The sequence below is a fragment of the Hipposideros armiger genome, unplaced genomic scaffold (assembly GCF_001890085.2).
Source record: "Hipposideros armiger isolate ML-2016 unplaced genomic scaffold, ASM189008v1 scaffold_267, whole genome shotgun sequence".
NCBI lineage: Eukaryota > Metazoa > Chordata > Mammalia > Chiroptera > Hipposideridae > Hipposideros > Hipposideros armiger.
The window spans coordinates 312,797-332,861 of record NW_017731617.1 but is presented as its reverse complement, the minus strand read 5'-3'; the positions used below and the strand labels follow the sequence as shown (position 1 = coordinate 332,861).

The following is a 20,065-nucleotide window of genomic DNA, read 5'->3' as shown; positions in this document are numbered from 1 at the left end:
AAAGCGCTGGCTGAGCAGCACGGATGATCATCCCAGTAGCATCACTGCCTCTTGGCCAGCGTCCTCACCTCCCAGAAAAAGAGCTCCACCCCAGGTTCATGGACTTGATTGTCTTGCTACTGAATTAGAATAGATAGGCTAGGAGGAAACCAGGACTCTGGCCACAGCGCCCTCACTCTCCTAAGGATTTCAGAGTGCCCCTGTCTCTTGACAAGCTGAAACGCTAAGAATTATACGCTTCCATGGAAAAAGCAACACAGAGCAGGCAGAAGTCCCCCAAAATTCCCTCATCCTTCAGGGACAAGCGTTCACTAACTGCCTTGTCCAAGCAAAAGGCACAAATCCCCCCACAGTAACAACATACACCAGTTACTAAGATCTCCCTCTGTCCGAAGTATTTCCATGTACGGTCTCATTTTTTCTTACTTTCCATTGAAAAAACTTTATTGTGGGGTTGATGCTACTGTTGCCATTTTACAAACAAGAAAATCGAGGCTCAGAAAGGCAATGTGACATCTGAGGTCACAGCTGCTAGATGGAGCCATATGAAATTGCCATTATCCAACCACTTTTATCGACAGTAATGGCAATTCCATATGGTTCAAATGAATAGCAAATGACAGAACCAGGATCCGATAGTATTTGACTGATTCTAGAGCAGAAACTCTCAAACAGAGCACAGAGTCTCCTTGGATACTTGTCAATTGGAGCATTTATCATTCTTTCCTGTAAATGTCTGTTTACACGTCTGTTTCCTTCACTGGACTCCTTGAGAGCGAGTACTCTCCATCTTCGTATCTCACTCCCCCTTGGGTTACCCTATAGCCTGATCTTAGTTAGCACTCACTGAACTTACCTCTGTTGAATGCAAGAATAAATGATTTTTAAAATAATTTCTCAGGCTTCTGGGATGATTGTTGGCTCCACTAGCATCCTAACTGGGCACCAGTTAAGCCACCGTGCTACCTAAGTGTTTTTCAGTGCTGGAATTCAAACACCTAGGGCTTGGAAGGGCTTTGGTTTGGCAATCACAGTTTTCTCAATTCTTTTAAGACACAGGTTGTGCTGGACTCACTCAACTATAAAGATCAGATGTCCTTGGAAAAAAAAATCCACATTTAAGACTCTTTCCTGGCTCCCCTCTCTTCCTGACACATTCCAAGAAGGAATTTATGAATGTTGGGAAGGACAAGGGGTGAGGAATTTCAAGAACCTTTAAGAACGCCCTTGTAAGCAACTCCATGCTTAACTGACTGTGCACAGTAAAATTCTCTTGGTGTGAGCTGTCTCATGCACGGACAAAATGATACGGAAAGAAATTCATATGATTTGCTAATCAGTGTGCATCCTCCTTGTTCCCCCAAACCTAGGACATTTCACATACGTGCCTACATCAACAAGATAAATATATTCTTTGAGCTACTAAAAATGAAGTCACAAGTAACTAATTCTGAAATATGGTTCTAGCCAGTTGCAAGTGTTATCTTTATCTAAAAATGAAATTGTTTATTCTCCAGCTGTGACTAAGGAAAAAATCCAAAGATTGTTGATTCCTTTAACTAGATGTGGTCCGTGCCCTGTGGTGAGGTGCCTAAAAATAACCCTTAGTGTACGCCAGGCTGTTTCCAAAGGTGAGCTACTAAACAGCTCCACTGGGAAAAAAGAAAAAAACAGGGCGGAAGATTTGATAACAAGCCAAGAGACACCTTAACGTTTATTCCCCGAAAAGCCTTTGGGACGTAGCTGCCAGGGTATTAACTATGGTTCCCTCACCTGTTAAATGAAGTGTCACTTCAGAATAACGTCCTGAATAAAAATCTGTAACACCAAAATCTGGAGAATTATCCTATACTGGAAGCATGTGATACCAAAGAAATTGAAACAAGAACTAATTCTTATCTTTCATCAGTAACGAAGTCCTAATATTTTAACACTGCCCCCCGCCCCCCTAAAAAAGGCTTTAGGACCATTGTATGTATGTATGTATGTATGTATGTATATATTTTTGTAGGGAATAAACAACCATAAATATGCCAGGTATTTCGAGATCCAGGGGCTAAATACAGAAGCCTATATTTTTCTCAGCAGATAATGCTGTGAGCAATTAGACACCTAGCCTTAGAGAGACGCAGCAACGCTTACTGGGCTCAGTATCTGCTCTTCACATCAATCCCTAATGCCCTCCTCACTGTGGTTCTACCAGCTTTCTGTGCTCTCTTTTTTCCACTCCCCTAGATGTATTTTATATCCCAACAGCACTAAACCTTCAGTATTTCTTACATGTTGCCCCACCTTTGCCTATGTCAGGCAGCCACAAATGGAAGTGGCTGTTCTTATCTCACCTTCTTCTCGTGCATTCCAACTCCATGGCTCTTTCTCATGCTGTTTCCTCTTGTTAGACTTCGAATTCTACCCACCACCTACAGTTGTATCCATCCACTCTTTAGAGTCCCACCCATCTTTCAGGTCCGTCTCAGATACCATCTCTTTGGAGGGGTCTTTCTTGAGCACCTCAAAAGAATGTAGCCTCCCTCCACTTTGAACATTAATAGACTTAGGTTGCTCAATCCCTTTTGTTGCCTATTATTATTATTATTATTAATTTTTATAGTCATGATTCTCCCTGATTAGAGTCTTCCTGATTCTCCCATCCCTTCTAGGTGCAAGTTTCCTTCCTGATCCATTCTCTAATTGGCCAGTGTTATTATTGTTACTTCTATTTTCGTGAGCTACCATCTATTAAGCACCTACTACGTGTCAGGCACTGTGCTAGGAGCTTAATGTACATCTTCTCCTTTTACCCCATCTTCCCACAGCACTATCAAACAGACATATGTATAACCCTGTATGAGATGAGTCAAGTGAGACTCAGAGGACCAAGTGACTGTCCACAGGTGGCAGCTACTAAGCGGAAGGGTCAGATTCTAACACACGTCTGTCTATCCAAAGACCAGGCTGTTTCTCCCACATCCAGCTGCTTCATCAACAGATGTGTTTAGACTGCTGAAGGAAATGGGCTGAGTTCCTTCAAAAACACTGGTGCAAAGTAGTGCAGGATCAACAGAAGAAGGAATCATGTTACCTTGGACAAGTTCTACCAGCTCCCAAGAGGAGGGTGAGGCAGAGAATGACAAGATGTTAGGTGTGGCCAGTGTGGTTTCTGGAGCAGCTTATTTTGGGTTTGATTTGAGGAGAAGAACCTCATGAAGAACTTGGGGCTTTCAGGTATATAGAGAGAGAAATGAGAAAGAAAGGTCTTATCCCCAGGGTAGAATGGGGGGAAAGGATGCCGACCCAGGGCAAGGTGACGTTCCTTCCGATTTGAGGAAGACAGTGGCCATAAAGACCACTCCTCACTTGTACCTGGATATGTTTGAACATGTAAGGTATGGAAATTATGGTGCACATATTGCTTGTGTTTGGGTGAGATGCTTAAGAGAGCTTCCTAGTCTCCTTCCTGCACCTGTATCGGAGATACCCACCCATTTTCATTAGGTGGGAGACTTAACAGTGTCATAACTTTCTCATAAACTCTTTGACCTCTCTGAGCCTCAGTTTCCTCATTCGTACCATGGGCTTAATATCACCAAGCAGTCCTCTAATGCAGTACGGCTCAATAAACTTCCTGCAAAGATGGAAATGTTCTTTATCTGCACTATCTGATATTATAGACACTAGTATGTCACTCTTAAGCACTTGAGGTATGGGTGGTACAACTGAGGAAGCCATTTTTAATTGTATTCAATTTTAATTGTAATAGTTACTTGTGGCTAGTGGCTGCCATATTTAAGGGCATAGCTTTTTAGACCAGTGAATTCAAAGTTTGCTACCTCTTCTTAAACCTTCTCTCTCATGGGGAAATCTTTATGGTAGAATTTTTTCCTCCAGATTAATTATGTTTTGAGAAGTTAATGGAAAAGGCAACACCTAAAGAGTCTCACAAAAACAATTCACAGCAGTTCACTTAGCTGTAACACTTTTTTGGCTAAAGATAGAAAGCAAAATCTGGTCCACACATGTATTTTTTCTGCATTCAGCATATAGGCTGAGACAGGATACACACAGAGTAAGGCAACATGCGTGGCTTGGAAACAGCCACTTTGTCCTGGATACATGACCTCCAACAATCTATGTATTGAGCCAGTCCAAAGGCTGTGTCTCTTCCTGCTGCCTTCCTTTGCAATCATTGACTCACCAGATCCTTGAATCTCACCACAAAAGATAGATCAGTAGGTAAATGGATAGATAGATGGAGACCAAGGCCAAGACGGAGACCTAGAGAGAGACAGAGAACAGAGATAGAGACAGAGACAGAGACAGAGACAGAGATAGAGATAGAGCTATCTGTCAATGCATATTTGCCTGGGAGCTCTGAGAGAGAGAGAGAAGTCTTCACTTCACTGCAGAACTCTTATCTTCTTTGTTTTATAAAGCAGATCTGCATATGCCATGGTAGTTTCAAGAGTTGGGAGAAAGAAAATCCTGGAAAATATATTAAGGGCAGTCCGTACGTTTTACGACAAAGCTTCCCTTTATTGAACTCTTGCTGCTGCCTAGAACTGTACCATTCCCATGACACATGTCATCGAGTGTACTTTTCACAACAGTCCTATGAGGACACCCGTATCCCATTTTATTGATGACACCACTCTGGCTTATGGTAGTAGATAAGACATCACTCAAGGAAGAGGAAGTGGTTAAACAGTGACTCAAACCTCAGACAGTTTGTCTACAAAACCTGTGCTCTTCCACACTATTCTGTCTCTTCCCCACTATTCCAGCACCTTGGAGTTCGCTATACTCTCAAAGAAGCCCTTTTGACTGGAGAATTCCAGCTAGAAAAATATTTCTCCTATTGTGCTGAAATTTGCCTCCTCGTAACCAACACTTCTCCGCACCCCCAACACACATGCACACATTTGGTGCTTGTTCTGTCCTTTGGGGCCACAAGGGACAAGCCAGCTCCTGCTTCTGCAGGATTTATAAATGGTAACCGTGTCCCTCTCAGCCTTGTCGTTTTCAGCTACAGGATGAACGTGCACAGCTCTACACTCCTTCCTCCTACAAGATATTCTCCAGGCTTTCCATTGCCTGGTCATTTCATATAAAGATAAGAATCTGCTTGTGCTTTTCAAAGACTCTCTGTAGAGTAAGTTGTTCATTCTCCAATTTTAAAAGCCCTACTGTCAGAATGACCCTTCATCTCTAACCTAAATATCACAAACTGCAATCTACAGCAATTTTTCCCTAGGTCTATCCTCAAAGGAGATATTAACCAGCCAGTTGTCTGCAAGAGAATATTTTACATTCTTAAAGGTTGTTATTTACTCCTTATCTTTGGCCTCTCTGGTGTAAATATTTCCAGTTCTAGTACATTTATCGTTATAAGATTTACCCCCTCACCCATTAGTGATTTCTGTAGGCCCTCTTTGCTCTAGATTCAAGCTGCTGCTGACTTTAGGACTGGGTTCAGTGAGGTCAAGCTTAAGCAAAAGGAGGCTATTGGCCTGGGTCCATGCTAGGTTTTGTTCCTAAGAGTGCAACAAAATTGCAGCTCCATTTTAATGTGTGCTTACTATGGGCCTGACACCATGCTGGGCTAATCCATAATTCCTTTGGGAAGGATTTTGACCCCCACTTTAAAAATGAAATCATGGTTTAGAGAGAATAATTAGCTTGCCCAAGTCACGGAGTTAGTGAGTGGCATTCGAACCCAGGTGTGTCTAATTCCAAAACTGAGGCATTTTACGCCACACTGAAGATATAATAGATCTTTCCCGAAGTACGAAAACATCTACTGCCCTCAGACCACCAGAAGCCCAGGGGAAATACACAGCCCTGAAGAATCCCATTTCTTTCCTCCAAAGAATGCAGCATGTGGCTGCTCCAGTGCACGTCCCTTACACGCACAGTGACAAATCCTCCCTCAACCCATACTCTGGTCACTATTACCCTAGACTCATTGCCTTAGAGTTGCAACCAACAACTCTAGTGGCCTTTTAGATGGAAATTTAAGTCATTTAGCAACACACACAAAAGTGTTGGGTAAAAGTCCAAAACCGGTTCACACTTGGCCAATGGCCCTTTCTCATTAAAAAAAAAAAGAAAAAAAAGGAAGAACTGATGGGAAGAGGGTGGGAAGGATGTTGTGGAAGGCAAGTAGAGTTCAAGTAATCGCAATAGAGTATGCAATCCATCAATATTTGTAAACAAGTAAGATTGGCTATGCTGGTTTGAGAGAACTTGCTAATTTCTCTTTATAATAATTTTTATTCAGTGGGCTTGCCTACATCACAGATCCACAAATTCCTATTTAGGAAATTAATTTGAATGAGAACGCATACTTGGAAGAAGTTTTTTGTTTCTTCTTTGTCTGTGTTTTGTTTGTTTTTGGTTTTGCCTACCCAGGGGTAGAAGGTGTAAGTAGATGTTTGTTATATGGATAGTCAGTAAAATATCAAATATCAATATAATTAGGATGTGGTATGGATAGGAAGTTGATGAAATGCACAGTTGGTGCTTTCTAGGTCCCCAGACCCCTGTTCAGTCCTATAGAAATTCTTCTTGGTTCAATTTTTCCTGCCACAGTGCCTCTCCAGGTTTTGCAAAGACTTTCTGTCATGAGGAGGAGATTATGTTGATGCAGACTATCATTAGGATAAGATCTTTCTGGGGGGGGGGGACTTGGAAAACCTCTAATAGGATAAGCAATCCAAAAACCACATTTAATTGATATAAATAGCCAACTTAGAATGTGCAAGTTTAAGAACAACATGGGCATAAGAAAATGTCAATTTGTAAAATCAGTGATTAAAAACCAAATAGCGGTCAATTATTTTCTTGAGCTATATTCAGGTGTTTTTCCTAATTAAAGAAGACTATGAATGACTTCATACAATATATAGATCATTCTCACATGCATCCAAGGCATAGTTTAGTCAATATTATAACCGCCTAAAGATTAACCATGTCTTCCTATGTTTACTCAATAATTTCTCAACTGCCTTTGATTACTCCCCTTTCCTCTGTTACTTGATATCCCATATAGGTGAATAGCCATAACAGATGAGTTAGACAACTTAGCAGAGTAAGAACAGCCTCACAGTGGCATATTCTCCTCCAACCTCTGTTTGTGTCTAATCCTGTGTACTCTTTTAGAAACCACTGTGTATCAACACTACAGTGAATATTGAAGGAGTATCAGGAAAGCTTCAAACATAGCAGACATAAAATAAAAATTCATTGGGAATTGCAGATAGTCAGTAGATTCCATTAGTAGTAAATACTAATAAGCTTGTTGTTTTTCTTTGTTTACCTGTAGAAGAGACTTCCTTCAAGAAGATCAGGAACGACTGATTTGGATTCAACTCTGTGCTTCCAAATCCCAATTCTGCCTGAGAGTGAGACACCCTAGAACCCTTGAACCCCAGAAATATCCAGCCAAACCCACCTCCGCCATGGGGGCTGTGACTCAGCTGTTGGCGGGCATCTGCCTAGCTTTGCTCGCCATCCCTACAGAAGGCGGGGTTCTCAAGAAATTCATTCGACACAAGCGACAGAGTGGGGTGAACGTCACCCTGTCGGAGGAAAACCAGCCAGTGGTGTTTAACCACATCTACAACATCAAGCTGCCTGTAGGATCCCAGTGCTCCGTGGATCTGGAATCAGCCAGTGGCGAGAAAGACCTGGCCCCACCCCCGGAGCCCAGCGAAAGCTTCCAGGAGCACACCGTGGACGGGGGAAACCAGATCGTCTTCACGCACCGAATCAACATCCCCCGCCGGGCCTGTGGTTGTGCTCCTGCCCCTGACATCAAGGAGCTTCTGGGCAGGCTGGAGGAGCTGGAGAACCTGGTGTCCTCCCTGCGCGAACAGTGCACCGCGGGAGCAGGCTGCTGCCTCCAGCCTGCCGAAGGTACGCACCGGTGACGGGCCCAGCCTGTCACCGTACAAATGGGGGACATGATGAGCATTGCGGGATCCATCAGTTGTTTCCAAAGAGGGTTCCCTGGGGAGCTAGCCTGGCAAGGCATTCATTGAAAAGAGAATTTTAGGGTCAGATAAGTATGGAGAATGTAACCAGGTCTATTCTGCTCTTGGTGACAAATGTTTCTTAGAAGAATTTACAGGCCTTTGAGAAGCCTCGCTTCGAAAAACCCTGTTTCACTTCAATTACTAACCTATAAAACTTATTTCACATGAAATCTACCCCAAGCCTGTGAACACTATGAAATTCCTGACCCAAAGACCACATTCTGAAAGGTACTGAGATAGCCCCATTACCTCACTGTACAAATAGGGAAACCAAGGCCCACACGTAGGGTGGGATTCCTCGGGGTCTGCAATGAGTGGCCAAGTTGGGACTCAAACCACAGTGTTCCCACAAGGTACAGTGCTGCCCGTGGTGGTGCAAAGTCTGTGGGAACTGGAAAAATGTTCAGTCGAATGGCAATCATGATGATGATCACAACCATGGATGGGGCCCCTTTTGTGTACCAGGCACTGTAATTCATTATCTCATTTAATCCTCCCAGCAACCCTTTAAGATAAAATTGAATACTTCCATTCTGCAGATCTAAGAACTGAGACTCAAAGAAGTTAACCAGCTGGCACAGATGAAACGAAGGGTAACGAGACATAGGCACTTTGAACGTGGCTCTGTGTCTCCAGAGCTCACAGTCTCTCAGTCACCCCCACCTGCTCCCCTTTTGAAGGAATTTTGCCACTTTGGAATTAATGTCTTCATCTCCATTCCCTAATGTTTATAGAACTACAGGGGTTTCAGCAACATCAAATGAAAATCTCTATTTCTGCCACTCAGAAAAAATTACTAGAAATTACTTGGACAAATTATTTTCAGAGTAGACCTAATTACCGTAAGTGGGAAGTACTATAATAGGGCATGCTCTAGGATTCTAAGGGGGGGAAGAAAAAAAAAAAGCTTTCTTTATGCATAAATTAGTTTACCTTCCTCTTCTGTCAACTCCCTGACAAAATGTTAATGGGAGTTACACAATAGGATTAATTCTAAAGAGTGAGTTGAAATAATTGTTTAGAGCAGTGCTATTCAATAAAAATATAATGTGACCCACATATGTAATCTTAGGTTTTCCAATAGTCACTTTGAAGAAATTAAAAAGAAACAGGTAAGAATGATTGTAGTCATCTATTTTCTTTAACCCAATAGAACTGAAGTATTCATGTTCAGCCTGGAATCAATATAAAACTTACTCACGGATGTTTCACATTCTTTTCTTTTACACTAAGCCATTGACATCCAGTGTATATTTTATACTTACAGCACATCTCAATTCAGTTGAGCCACAATTCAATTGCCTGATAGCCCCAAGTGTCCAGTGGTCACCGTACTATACAGCACAGGTCTAGATTCTCACTTTTCAACCCAACTAGTTTTTTAGTTGCCTTCCTTCCTGCTGTCAGGTAGGGGATCAAACATATTAATACAACTGTGTTTAGATGCAGAGAAAATAGAGTGAGTTTTGGTTCTTCTCCTTGGGCTCCATGGAGCTCATGCTAGTTACTTCCGTAAGGTAAGCTGAGATATTGTATAGCCTTTAAAGAGCTGACATTGTGTCAGCGCTGACCACATATTCTTCAGACTCACGCACCACTGCAACCTTCAGGAAGGAGAGGGAAAAAAAAGATAGAGGTGCATGAGTTTTGTGGGGGCAGAGCCTAATTGCAAGTTGTCCTGACAGAATTAGAAAGCCACTCATTAACTGCCTCATTTCGGTTGTGGAAAGTTAGAAAGTTTTGGTCACGTAAAACCCATATATCAACTTGAGTCAACCCAGAAAACTTTGAAAGAGAATGTCACGATGAGCACAACAGTCACCTCTGAATGTCCCCATTTAACCCTGGTATACCCCAGGGAAGTGGTCTATTGGTCCAACTCCACCAATGAAGAAACTGAGCTCCAGAGGGTCTAAATTCCTTCCCAAATGCAGCACAGCTATTGAGTCAAAGAGTTAGAATTGGATTCAGTTCAACAATTATTTCTTGGACACCTTTTTTGTGCCTGACGTTGGCTAGGCACCGAAGTAGCAACATAGACCAGCATAATGCATTCCACAAGGCAGTGATCCGTAATCACTGGGATTATGGAACTATGTGAAAATCTGATGAAAACTATGGACCCTCTTCCCAGGGGTGGAAACACACACACACACACACACACCTGTACACCTAAACACACTATCTTTGTATACATAAGGCTGCAATTCTAGAGATTACAGGTTAAGAATTCCTGGCTAATATAATCAGATGTCAATCCCATCTGATTTGATAAACTGAGCAGCTAGTTTTTAAGTCAGATGGGGCCCGAGGGTGCGACCCGTGCTCTGGCTGAATTTGAATCTGGGTTTTGTGGGTAGAAACAGAGAAATCGGGCCGCTATGCTTAGCTTGAGGGCATCTGTTCTCTTTGCTTCAGGCCGTCTGGACACCAGGCCCTTCTGCAGCGGCCGGGGTAACTTCAGCACGGAGGGGTGTGGCTGCATTTGCGAACCCGGCTGGAAAGGCCCCAACTGCTCTGAACCCGAATGTCCCGGCAACTGCCACCTGCGAGGCCAGTGCCTCGATGGGCAATGCATCTGCGACGAGGGCTTCACCGGAGAGGACTGCAGCCAGCTGGCCTGTCCCAGTGACTGCAATGACCAGGGCAAGTGCGTGAACGGGGTCTGCATCTGTTTTGAAGGCTACGCCGGGGTTGACTGCAGCCAGGAGGTGTGCCCAGTGCCCTGCAGCGAGGAGCACGGCAGGTGCGTGGACGGCCAGTGTGTGTGCCACGACGGCTTTGCCGGCGATGACTGCAATGAGCCACTGTGCCTCAACAACTGCTACAATCGCGGGCGGTGCGTGGAGAACGAGTGTGTGTGTGACGAGGGCTTCACGGGCGAAGACTGCAGCGAGCTCATCTGTCCCAATGACTGTTTCGACCGGGGCCGCTGTGTCAACGGCACCTGCTACTGCGAAGAAGGCTTCACAGGAGAAGACTGTGGCCAACTCACCTGCCCGAATGCCTGCAACGGCCAGGGCCGGTGTGAGCAGGGGCAGTGCGTGTGCGATGAAGGCTTCGCTGGCGTGGACTGCAGCGAGAAGAGGTGTCCCGCCGACTGTCACAACCACGGCCGCTGCATCGATGGGCAGTGTGAGTGTGATGATGGCTTCACAGGAATTGACTGCAGTGAGCTCAGATGTCCCAAGGGCTGTAGTGGCCACGGCCACTGCGTCAATGGGCAGTGCGTCTGTGACGAGGGCTACACTGGGGAGGACTGCAGCCTGCTACGGTGCCCCAACGACTGTCACAGCCGGGGCCGCTGCATCAAGGGGAAATGTGTGTGCGAACAAGGCTTCCAGGGCTACGACTGCAGTGAAATGAGCTGTCCCAATGACTGTCACCAGCATGGCCGCTGCGTGAATGGCATGTGTGTCTGTGACGACGGCTACATGGGTGAAGACTGCCGGGATCTGCGGTGCCCCAAGGACTGCAGCAACCGGGGCCGCTGTGTGGATGGGCAGTGTGTGTGTGAGGACGGCTTCACCGGCCCCGACTGTGCAGAACTCTCCTGTCCCAGCGACTGCCATGGCCAGGGCCGCTGTGTGAACGGGCAGTGCGTGTGCCATGAAGGCTTCACGGGCAGAGACTGCAAGGAGAGACGGTGTCCCAACGACTGTAATGGCCAGGGCCGCTGTGTGGATGGTCAGTGCCTCTGCCATGAGGGCTTCACGGGCCTGGACTGCGGGCAGCGTTCCTGCCCCAATGACTGCAGTAACTGGGGACAGTGCGTTGCCGGCCGCTGCATCTGCAATGAGGGCTACACGGGGATAGACTGCTCCGAGGGTGAGTACCAGTCCTCAACTTAGTGTGGTAATGGCCATGACTGAGCGTACGCCTGGTATGTGTTGGAGAACTAAGTGTTACACACACATTCTCATTCTCTCTCTCTCTCTCTCTCTCTCTCTCTCTCTCTCTCTCTCTTTGAAGGGGCCCTGGTCATTCACCTGTTACAGGGCTACCTATTTGAAGCCTTAGAGGCTCAGAGAGGTTATGACATTGTCTCAAGGACACACAGCTAATACATCACAGAGATGATACTTGACTATACCACCTAATTTGTCTACACTGGGTTTAACACCCATTGCCCAGGATGAGGTAGAGGAAATGATAACCTCCCTTTTGCTAAGCATCAACCCTCTTTCTTACTTCCCACTGACATTGAACCAATAATAAACTAAATCCCTCTATTCAGATGGGCGTAAAAACTCAGCTAGATTGAATGGGCAGTGAGATTATTTAAGACAAACTGTTTTAAATACACTCAGCTGAATACTAAATGCTGATCACCTGTGAGGCAGGCCTGTCTCTTAAATCATCTTTTCTGTGCTGTCTTTGATCCCAAGGGTTGTGAGCTCCTTAAAGGAGCACTATCTCTACAGTTAGCACAAGGCATGGTATACAGTAAGTGCTCAGTAAACATTGAGTGAAAACACAATAGACACTGATAATGTTCATGTTTCATGAAGGTCTTCTTTGTACTCCTCTCATCCACCCATGTTATAATTGTCATAGTGGAGCATTTCTACCTTGGTTAAAAGCTATTGGCAGATAAGAATAAATAAATGACTCTTTGTGTAACGTGTAGAAAACAGGAAAGCCTGGGTGCAAAGAACACCTCCACCCCTGCAGCTGGCAGGCAGGAGATGTGAGCCTCAGATCTGATAAGAGAAACGAAGTTGGGCAAGTCCCCCTGCCTCACTCACATCTACAAATTGAAAAAGTTGGACCAGATGAGCCCAAAACACCCTCTCAGTGCTAAGGAAGCCTGACTTGAAGTTCAGAGCAGGGGGCTAAGCTTAGGCTGCACTTTCCCATACAAGTGGCCTGAATCTGAACTGAGGTCTGGGGCATGGTGACGTCAGAGGGGCCTGTTCACAAAGAACCTTGAAGACCACACAGCAGACTTGGAACTGTAGCCTGAAGGCAATCCAGCCACCAAAGCTTTTAAAGATGGGTCACAGCAGGGTGTCCTCAATGAGGTCTGCACTTCAGAAAATGGAAGGTGTGTCTCAGGGCCCTGTGGTTGGCAGTGGAAGATATAAATCAAGGGGGGGAAAAACAAACCTAGAAAGAGATTATAGGGTACATTACTGACCCTAGCTGTCCTTTCTCATTCCCACCAGTGTCCCCTCCCAAAGACCTCATTGTGACAGAAGTGACAGAAGAGACTGTGAACCTGGCCTGGGAGAATGAGATGCGGGTCACGGAGTACCTCGTTATGTACACGCCCACCCACGAGGATGGCCTGGAAATGCAGTTCCGCGTCCCCGGGGACCAGACGTCCGCCACCATCAGGGAGCTGGAGCCTGGTGTGGAGTACTTTATCCGCGTGTTCGCCATCCTGGAGAACAAGAGAAGCATCCCCGTCAGCGCCAGGGTGGCCACTTGTAAGCGAGCACAACTGCCCTCGGCAGCCTCGGCCGCCCTCCCTTTCCTCGGTGCCTAACTGCCCCCGTGGGTTCCTTACCACCTCACCTTTGTTCCCATAGTTCTATAGCTGGCCTGTCATAGTTACGCCAGTTACGATCCTGGGATCCAATGAAGCCCACTGACTGGTATTTTTAAAGGAACGCCTCATCTACAAACTCATTGAACTCATAATAATCCTATGAGAGAAGAGCAATTGTTAACCCATTTTACAAGTGAGGAAACTGACTCTGAAGGAATGGTTAGGCATCTCAGCCCAAATTACACAGTTAATAAGTGGTGGAAATGGGTTTGAGCCCTGGCAGTCTGGTTGCATATTCATGCTCTTATCGTTCTAGTCTACCGCCTTCCTGCGGAGCTCACTGATTCTCTCTCTCTCTCTCTCTCTCTCTCTCTCTCTCTCTCTCTNACACACACACACACACACACACACACACACACACACACCCTATATGTATATATGTGTATATATGTGTATATATTTTTTTAAGTTGAAAGATTAGCATTTAAATTATTCCTTTAAGAGTCCAACGTCAGTATAATTTTCTTCATACCTAAAGCAAGTTAGGTATGGCTAAAATGGATCGTTTCTTGGCTTAGTAATCATAACATTGTGTGGCATGTTAAACTTGTGCTACCTGCCAGGAAGCGTGAACCAGCAGTCTACACGGAATATGTCACTCAGTCCTGACAACATTCCCAAGAGGCAGGCAAACTTGCCTTCTTCTCTCGAATGAAGAAACTGAGGCTTGGGGCAACCTGTGTACCTTGCCCAAGTGCGCAGAATTTATAATGGTGGCACTTACATTCTAGTCCAAGTCTGTCCGATTCCAAAGGCTGTGTGCACATTAGGTTGAACCATATGAAATTGCCAATATTTAATCATATGGCTGGCCCTAATATTAATTTTCATGCTGCCTCGCAGTGGACTGCTCCCCAGAAGAACCCTGAAATAGGCTCCTGCTCGCATGATCAGCCCTGACTGTAGCAGGCATCTATCCTTGGGTTCAGAGGAACAGGGCGATGTCACCTCCACCACATATGTAGCCATCCTTAGCTCCTCTTGTGTTCTTCCTGACAGACTTGCCTGCACCGGAAGGCCTCAAATTCAAGTCCATCAAGGAGACATCTGTGGAAGTGGAGTGGGATCCTCTGGACATCGCTTTCGAAACGTGGGAGATCATTTTCCGGAATATGGTAAGAGCATGAAAGAACAGGCGCATTAGTACCTGCAAGATGGTCAGAGGGCTCTGTAGACTTTTACTCCAACTCTAGTTCCTTGGCTTCTGGTTGGGGACAAGGCCCTAAATAATAGCCCCTGTGTGTTTGCATATACATTTTAAGTGATTTTAATAAGTCAATAAGCATAGCACTTAAGGCTGAGAGCCTAGACAAACGGACATTAAGTCATTTCTGGGTTCCCAATGCTCTTCATCGTCTTGCAAATCCCTACTCAGAAAAGAAATGGTCCCTGTCTCAAGATGCCTCTGGGCCTAAAGCACAGGTGAGGCAGGGATGTGGGTTCCTGGGTTCAAGCCCAGGCTCTGCCACTAACTAGCTATGTGACTATGGGACAGACACACCTGACTTCTGTGATGCTGGCTTCTCAGTCTAGCAAAGGAGACATTCAGCCTGCGGCTCCAGAATTGCCTTGGCTCACAGTCTGCCGTTTGACTTGAGTATCAAAGGAGTGGGTACAGAAGTTTATGAGAGAGAAACATGTCGCATCCCGCACGACATGAGCAGTGGGAGAACGAGAGGGGTGGCAAAGGGTTAAGAAATAAAAGAAACAGCAGTCAAGAATTAAATGAGCGTGAGACCAAGGGTCTCCAGCCTCGTGGACTAAGAGCCCCGATCGGGCTGACACGCCGCTTTTATTTCTCCACCTACCTGGAAGTAGCACTGTTCTCTCCACAGTCTGAGTCTCATTCCTGAGAACTTGCTGAAGCCAGATTACCCATGCCTGCAAGCTGCTATTACTGAGAGACCCACCCCCCAGCAGAGATAAGACAGATGCTTTGCCTTCACACACCCTATATGCATAAGACCCCAGGAAGATAAGATTATTATGCTGAGGACAGATACTATCACACCTTTAGTTCACTTCTCAAGCAGGTTGAGGGAAGGAATGTAGCTACAGAGGTAGAAAACCTCCAGTCTCTTTGGGGGGCGAGTGAGGGCTCATGCCAACCTCCATCAGCCCCGAAATTTCTCCTGATGGCCTCCAACTGACTGTGCCTGGCTTAGGTTGTTCCTCCCACGAGGAATCTTACCCGTCATTGACTAACCGGCCATCCTTTGGAGCCAAACAGGGAGACTCAAGGTGCATGAGCATTGTCCTCAAAAGGGTCAGTTTAGGGTTAAGCATGGGGGAGCAGACGGCTGGACAGCTGCGTGGCACAGAAACATACTTGAGAAATGTCTTTATCTTCTCTGTATCATTAACACCTACCATACTGATCAAATCCCTAGTAAGTGCTTAATGAATAGATGAAAGAATAAAAGAGGAATGAATGAATGTGAAGTGAGTGAACCCCGTAAATGAATAGGCTGGCACCTCCTCTAGGTCTTACCAAAGTGCTTCCACCTTTCAGAACAAAGAAGATGAGGGAGAGATTACCAAAAGCCTGCGCAGGCCGGAGACTACGTACCGGCAGACTGGCCTAGCTCCTGGGCAAGAATATGAGATCTCTCTGCACATTGTGAAAAACAACACCCGGGGCCCTGGCCTGAAGAGGGTAACAACCACCAGTGAGTATCACCTTTAAGACCACTGACACAATGACAAAGCTGATTGTACCTCATAGCACCTCTGGTTGATAACATGCCCTCTTATATAACTCCTGTATCAATGAGCTTTTGCTATGTGAAAAACAAGCCCAGAACTTAGTGGCTTAAAACAATAATTAGGCACGTTGATGATTTGGGTTCGGCTCAGCTGGACAAGTTTTCTGCTCTTGCTTGGACTCACTTATGTATCCGTGTGGGCTGGGGGCTGGTTGACCTAGGGTGGCCCCAGCCAGGATGGCGCCTTTCTGCCCCACAGGTCTCTCCACCTCCAGCATGCTAGCCTGGGCCTGCTTTCATGGCAGTGGAGCGGGCTGAAAACTGGCGCTGTATCACTTCTGCCAAAGCAAATCTCAAGGCCAGTCCAGATTTAAGGGGCGGGGAGACAAATGGGGCTAAATCTTGAGGAGAGGAGCTGCAATGTGACATTTCAAAGTGGCACGGATGCAGCAAGATAAATGACTGAGACTGTTGCAAACAATCTACCACATCATCTCACTTCATATTAGCACAAGTCCTGTGAAAGAGGGAGGGCAAATATTAATGCTATTATTTTTGAAGAGTAGAAACTGAGGCTTAGAGAAGCCAAATCAATTTAACCAACACCACATGGTTGATACTCTCAGGATCACAATCATAAGCCAGGGTCCAGTTTTATAACTTGAACCCCATCACCCACTGGCATTGACTGGGCTCCGGTTTATGTAGAATGTGGGTCCCATGTCTTCAACAGGAACTGAAATAAAATGTCACTCAATGCTAATGATATCAGAACTTGTTGTGGTAGGTAGGCTAGGATTTGGCACTGCTAGATCATTTGGTGTGGGGGAGGGGATCCGAATTTGGAGTCATTCTACCAGAAAGCTAATTTTTAATAAATAAATAAATGAAATTCTTTTCACTGCCATTCGGGAAAACCTCTTTATCATTTTCAAAACAATGTGTGTGCCAACCGCTTAAGGAATTGACTCTTCTTGGCAGGGGGTTGTTGGAAAAGTTAAACCTGTTGACTAATGACACGAAAGAACATCTTGCATTTAAATATTTGCACACTCTGCTTAGCTCAGAGCCAAGTCATAAGATTGTCTCCTTCATAAGCAATTGTGTTCCATCATCTTGACAATATCCCTCTGTGGTAGGTAGAAGGCAGGTACCGACAGGAAAAAAATCATTAGGTAACCAGAAAGTCATAAAAAAGATAAAGCAAATGCTTATTTGCTAAACAGCACGCACACTGAAAATACAAAAGGCGTTCCTGTCATCGGCCCTTTTTCTTTTTTAATCTAAATGTGGGGATTGGCTGTTTTATTTTTTTCTTATGCAGGACAAACATCCTAACATTTGAAGTTCTATAATCACATAAATATCAACACTGAGAGTCAGATATTTACCTGTTCATTTTGCTGCCACCCAAACTTTTTCCCGGGTTTAAAGGACCTTAAAGTTTTGATGCCAAAACATTTTTAACTCTTTCCCTCTGATCTTACAGAGGTGGTATTACAACCACTTTTGGCACGTGAATATTTTTGAGAGGTCCCGCATTTGGAGGAGAAAGGGTGTGGGCTTAGGACCCACACAGTCCTGAGTCCGAATTCCAGCTTCACCGCCCAGCATCACCTTGAGAAGGGTCACTTCTCTAAGCCTCTGACACACCATCTGGAAAGTGGGTTTATCGTATCCTCCTTGTGGAGTTGTCATGAGAGTTAAGACATAAATGACAAAGCACTGTGCTTGGCCCATGGTAAGCACAGGACAGCATTAGTCTCCTCTATTCAACGATCCCCAATCTAGAAGGGACCATTGTCCGTTACTGAATCCCAACTTCTTGGGTGCTTGTTAGCACCTGTGAGAACACAGGACAGGAACTTCCCTGTTGAATTATAGCATCCTTTTCATGGTACATTTTATGAGTTCATTATCTGTGAGCGAAGAGTGATGTATCAACACCACTGAGAATTCAAAAAAATAGACTCTGCAGGTTTCTCACAATCGGCTATGAATTATGCCTTCTTCTCATTGCCTTTTATAAAACCAAGTTCCTTTCATTTGCTATTGTTTCCTCAACCCATGCTGAAAACACAAACTTAATTATTTTTAAAAATGAAGAAAGAAGGAAACACGGGCTGAATGCGTAGTAAGTCTTCATTTTAGACATTTACTGAATGCCTGGAATGTTTTATTGTTTACATTAAAATTGTTTACATAACTTTTAAGAATAGAGTTAAGACATAAATGACAAAGCCTGACTGTATGCTGGACCAAGAAAGGTCAAAGACCCTCTGTCTGAATGAAGGGGTGACCCTATCTGAATTGAATGTACAGTTTGAATGAACTGTAGGGAAATCTATTACAGAACAGTGAGAAAAGTACAATATTAAATACTCTTCTTTTTAATTGTGGCAAGTGCACTTAGCATCATATCTACCCTCTTACCGAGTTTTTAAGTGTACAATATACTATTGTGGACTATCCACACAATATGGTTCAGCAGATTTCTAGAACTTAATCATCTTGATCAACTGAAACTGAAATCTATTGGGGAGGGGGTATGTGCTTACCTGATTGCAGCAGGATCAAAGAAGTTAGGAAGTGAGGTTTTGAAGGATGAACAGGAATTTTCAGAAGTGGGAGGGGCAATCTCAGGAAGGAGAAACAAAGGAACAGCAAGTGCAGAGGCCAGGAGATAAGACACAACATGACTTATTTTCAGAGCCCTGAGCAACCTGCTGTCTGAGCCTAAAACAAAAGGGTGGCTGGAGCAGGAGATGGTAACTGGGCAGGAGAAAGACCCAGGTGAGGACACAAAGACAGGCAGCCATGGCTATCCTGCCTCATTTATTTTTCATGAAAAATTCCTGTCCATAGGCTTCACAGGGAGTTTTGCCTACTTAAAAAACAAGAGACCAAGTCAAAGTTTTTAAAATCAAGTAGCCCCTAAACTTGTTCCTTCAATGTACGAGAACAGTAATGATAGTAATAGAGTAACAGCCACTTATCATGTAACTGCCGTGCTCCAGGCGCCGTGCCAGATGCCTTGCAACCAACCATTATCTCCCTTACAATTAGGAAGAAAAAAAAAACACAAAACCCTGCAAGGTAGCAGTCATCATTCCTACTTACAGCTTGTTAAACAGGAAATTGAGGCTCAGAAAGATAAAGTCAAGCGGTCAGAATTACACCTAAGTGTACTCAGATGGACCTGGATGGCTGTCAGCCCTCTCTCTGCTCGGCCCCTGCTGCTGCCCCCGATCTCTGAAATGGCTCTGTCCTCTGCCCATCACAGGGTTGGACGCTCCCAGCCAGATTGAGGTGAAGGATGTCACAGACACCACTGCTCTGGTCACCTGGTTCAAGCCGCTGGCCGAGATCGACAGCCTAGAGCTCTCCTACGGGATCAAAGATGTGCCAGGCGACCGCACCACCATCGATCTCACACATGATGAGAACCAGTACTCCATCGGGAACCTGAAACCAGACACGGAGTATGAGGTGTCTCTCATCTCCCGCAGAGGGGACATGTCCAGCAGCCCTGCCAAAGAGACCTTCACAACAGGTAACCGGCCTTCCCATCTTCTCAGTGCCAGCAAAGAAGGGACAGCAAGACTTCCATCCCACCCTATGTTGGGGTGTCTTCCAGGCTCCTTGTGTAGTGGGAAAATAAAAAGGGAATTTTCATTCCTTTAAATGTTATTTTAAAATATTGTAGTGGTTGGATGACTAATTTTTCAAAGAAAAAAAATACCCAAAATAATCTTTCAAAGCAAAAATTATAT

At 45.0% G+C, this 20,065-nt stretch overlaps 1 protein-coding gene across 5 annotated transcripts in view; it reads left to right on the top strand.

Moving 5' to 3' along the window:
- Nucleotides 1–20,065, top strand: part of TNC (tenascin C) — an 89,095-nt gene that overhangs the window by 18,058 nt on the left and 50,972 nt on the right. For all 5 annotated transcript variants that reach the window (XM_019656848.1, XM_019656850.1, XM_019656852.1 and 2 more), the window contains exons 2-7: nucleotides 7,322–7,914; nucleotides 10,452–11,861; nucleotides 13,202–13,465; nucleotides 14,587–14,702; nucleotides 16,100–16,256; nucleotides 19,576–19,845. In XM_019656848.1, coding sequence (XP_019512393.1) covers nucleotides 7,458–7,914; nucleotides 10,452–11,861; nucleotides 13,202–13,465; nucleotides 14,587–14,702; nucleotides 16,100–16,256; nucleotides 19,576–19,845 — 2,674 coding nt within the window. In that variant the 5' untranslated portion in view covers nucleotides 7,322–7,457. The remainder of the gene's footprint in view (nucleotides 1–7,321; nucleotides 7,915–10,451; nucleotides 11,862–13,201; nucleotides 13,466–14,586; nucleotides 14,703–16,099; nucleotides 16,257–19,575; nucleotides 19,846–20,065) is intronic.